The following is a 3,469-nucleotide window of genomic DNA, read 5'->3' on the forward strand; positions in this document are numbered from 1 at the left end:
CTTCTGGAACGTCCGCGGCTTCGGCCATGATGGCCGCCGCCGCCAACTCACTGAGTACATGCGAGATGAACTCATTGACATTGTTGCCATCCAAGAAACCATGCGCATGGAATCCTCTCTTCCTGAGCTCGACCGCCTGAACCCCCACCTCTTTGCTTGGCATTGGCTCCCTTCTAGTGGGAGCACTGGACATTCGGGGGGCATCCTTTTAGGTGTGAAGGATGCCACTTCGAGGTCGGTAGTATGAACCGGGGCCAGTTCTTTGTTAGCATGGAACTCTACGAACGGGCCCTTAACTTCAAGTGGGAGGTCATCCTCGTCTACGGACCGGCAGACCATAGTAGGTCTGCCTCCTTCCTCGAGGAGCTCCACCGGAAGGTTTCGGCTGCCTCCCTTCCGCTGGTGGTTGGGGGCGATTTTAACCTCCTTCGATTCGCGGAAGACAAGAACAATGCGAATGTCAACTTTGTGCGGATGCAAATGTTTAACGACTGCATTGCTGACCTTGGTCTCCGCGAGATAGATAGGATTGGTGCCAGGTTTACCTGGACTAATCGTCAGGCGTCCCCGACCCAGTCCGTCCTGGAACGGGTCCTAGTCTCCCCGGAATGGGACCTCCGCTGCTCCCTAGCCTCCCTCCGGGCCATCACCCGGATTGGCTCCGACCACGCCCCCCTCCTCCCGTCCTCCGCTGACGAGCGACCACTGACCCCCCGATTCTGGTTTGAGACATTCTGGTTGTCCCAAACTGGTTTCGTGGCGGCGGTCGGCGCTCGCTGGTTTGAGGCTCGTGCCCACCCCCATCCTTGTCCCCCCTCGGCCATTGACTCGTGGCAATTCTGTGCCAAGCATGGCCGACAGTTCATGAAGGGATGGGGTGCCAACCTGGGGCGTGACCTCCGTGAATGCAAGAAGGCCCTGTTGACCGCCATCCAGGCCCTGGACCTGCGTGCAGACGCGACCAGCCTCTCTCCTGAGGAGTGGCTTTCCCGATACGACTTGTAAGACCAACTATCCATCATCTACACCGACGAGGAGGCCTATTGGCATCTCCGTGGTGCCCAGAAATGGGTATTGAAGGGGGACGCGAACACTACCTACTTTCAGGCCATTGCGAATGGACGCCGTAGACGCAACACCACCCCCTCCTCTAGGATGGCGCGACCCTCCTGTAGTCCCTCTGTCACATTCGGGCCCATGTCGACAGGTTCTACAGGTCCCTGTTCTCCGCCGCTCCTAGGAGCGGCCTTTCTCTGGCCTGTGATTGCTGGACCGGCCTCCAGCTAGTTTACGATGCGGAGAACGCGGCCCTTACGGCCCCCTTCTCCGAGGGCGAGGTCTGGGCTGCCATTAGAGGCATGAACCCTACGTCGGCCCCGGGTCCGGATGGCCTCCCGGTTAAATTCTACCAGACCTTCTGAAATGTGATTAAGCCTGAAATCATGGCCATCTTCGACAAGTTCTACGTTGGGCCCATCGACCTCGGGCGCCTCAATTATGGGACCATTTCGCTCATCCCCAAGGTGCCTTGGGCCTCCGATATCCGCCAGTTTCGACGATCACGGTTATCAATGTGATCTTCCGGATTCTGGCAAAAGGGTACGCCAATCGGGTGACCCTGCTTGCCGACCACATTACCCACCCCAACCAATCCGCCTTCATTCAAGGGCAGTATATCCTGGATGGGGTGCTAGTGCTTCATGAAGTCCTCCATGAGGTTCGGTCTAAACACCTCATTGCGGTTTTCCTGAAGATCGATTTCCATAAGGCATACGGCACTGTTAGTTGGCCCTTCCTTCGGGAAGTTCTGCTCCGGAAGGGCTTCAACGACCGGTGGATCACCAGAGTGATGCAGATGGTTTCCTGTGGCCGCACTACCGTGAACATCAATGGGGAGATCGGCCCTTACTTTCCCACCCTATGTGGGGTTAGACAAGGCGACCCCTTCTCCCCATTCTTGTTCAATATGGTGGTGGACGCGCTTGCCGCCATCCTGGACAAGGCTAAGGGTGCGGGCCATATTCGTGGGATCACCCCCCACCTGGCCGGTGGCTCCGGGATCTCCCTTCTCCAGTACGCCGACAACACCATCATCATGGTCGAAGGCTCGGAGGCGGACATCTCTAATCTTAAGTTCCTTCTCCTCTGCTTCCAACAAATGTCTGGCCTCAAGATCAACTTCGACAAGGGTGATGTGATGGTGATGGGATACTCTTCGGCGGAGTGCCTGGACATTGCCAACCGGCTCAACTGCCGCCTGGGCTCCTTCCCCACGACATACTTGGGAACACCCATTAGTGACTCTAGGCTTACCGTTGCTGACTTGCGTCCGATCGTGGCCAAGTTGCAAACGCGCATAGAGCCATGGCAGGGTAGGTGGCTGTCGAAGGCGGCTCGGACGATTCTCATCAACTCCTCCCTCTCCAGCCTCCTCTTGTTCCTTATGAGCTTCTACAGCCTTCACGAGACTCTGCACCATGAGATCGCCAAAGTCCAGTCTCGTTTCTATTGGGCAGGCGATAACAATAAGCACAAATACCATATGGTTAACTGGCCAGACATTTGCAAGCCTCGGGAACAAGGAGGCCTCGGTATCATGTGCTCTAAGCGCATGAATATTGCCCTCTTATCCCGCTGGCTCTGGCGCATTTCGCAAGGTCACGGTGTCCTCTGGTTAGACATCATCCAGAACAAGTACCTGCGTGGGCAACCCCCAGCCTTCTGTCAGAGATCTGGCGGTTCCCAGTTCTGGCAGTCGGTCGTCCAACTTCTCCCAGTCCTCCACATTGAGACCTCCATCTCGGTTGGATCTGGGGCTGCGACTTTGTTCTGGTTTGACCGATGGGCAGGAGACACCCCCTTCACTGCGCGCTTCCCCGACCTCTTCTCTATCGCCGTCGACCCTTTGATCTCAGTGGAGAGGGCCCTTATCGACTTAGGGCGCCTCGCATTCCGGAGGCCATTTGGGCCTCCAGACTTCGCCGCCTAGCATGAGTTAGTTGATTGCGTCGCTCTCCACGAGCCGGTAGTGGATGTTGGTCCGGATTAGGTTAGGTGTCGTCTTGAGCCGTCAGGTCAATTCTCCACCAAGTCCCTTTACCAGGCCATTGCCCCCTCCACCGCCCCTCCCCCTTACGGCGGTGTGGTCCATCCGCCTGCCACTGAAAATCCGGATATTCATGTGGCAATGGATCCGCGGACGGACCCTGTCTGGGGTGGAGGTCTGCAAGTGCAATGGCCCTGGTTCTGGCCTATGCCCGCTGTGCGGTGTCCCTGAAGACTCGAACCACACCTTCTTCTCTTGTGTGTCCGCTCAATTTGTGTGGAGTTGCTTTAGAGAGGTGGTGGGTGGTAATTGGTGCCACACCAACTTCCCTGACCTATTCGCCGAACTCCAGAACTCCCCCTGCCTTCTCACCACATTAGGTGGCTTGAGATTGCGGCCCTCGCTTGGATCCTCTAGACGATC

At 57.0% G+C, this 3,469-nt stretch overlaps 1 protein-coding gene across 1 annotated transcript; it reads left to right on the plus strand.

Annotated features, from left to right (window-relative positions):
• Positions 1–270: 270 nt before the first annotated feature.
• LOC141040999 (uncharacterized) lies at positions 271–2,989 on the plus strand. Its single transcript, XM_073507109.1, has 4 exons — positions 271–1,001; positions 1,208–1,337; positions 1,434–1,523; positions 1,754–2,989. The coding sequence occupies exons 1-4, from the start codon at positions 271–273 to the stop codon at positions 2,987–2,989; spliced, it is 2,187 nt and encodes a 728-aa protein (XP_073363210.1).
• Positions 2,990–3,469: the final 480 nt, after the last annotated feature.

This window comes from Aegilops tauschii, chromosome 2 (genome assembly GCF_002575655.3).
Source record: "Aegilops tauschii subsp. strangulata cultivar AL8/78 chromosome 2, Aet v6.0, whole genome shotgun sequence".
In the NCBI taxonomy this organism is placed as follows: domain Eukaryota; kingdom Viridiplantae; phylum Streptophyta; class Magnoliopsida; order Poales; family Poaceae; genus Aegilops; species Aegilops tauschii.

Excerpts from the sequence above, each read along its gene's own strand:
- LOC141040999 (XM_073507109.1), top strand. The coding sequence starts at position 271 with ATGGAACTCTACGAACGGGCCCTTAACTTCAAGTGGGAGGTCATCCTC. Across the intron at positions 1,002-1,207 it reads TGGCTTTCCCGATACGACTT|GTTCTACAGGTCCCTGTTCT; the intron begins GTAAGACCAACT and ends CCATGTCGACAG. Across the intron at positions 1,338-1,433 it reads CCCCCTTCTCCGAGGGCGAG|CCTGAAATCATGGCCATCTT; the intron begins GTCTGGGCTGCC and ends AATGTGATTAAG.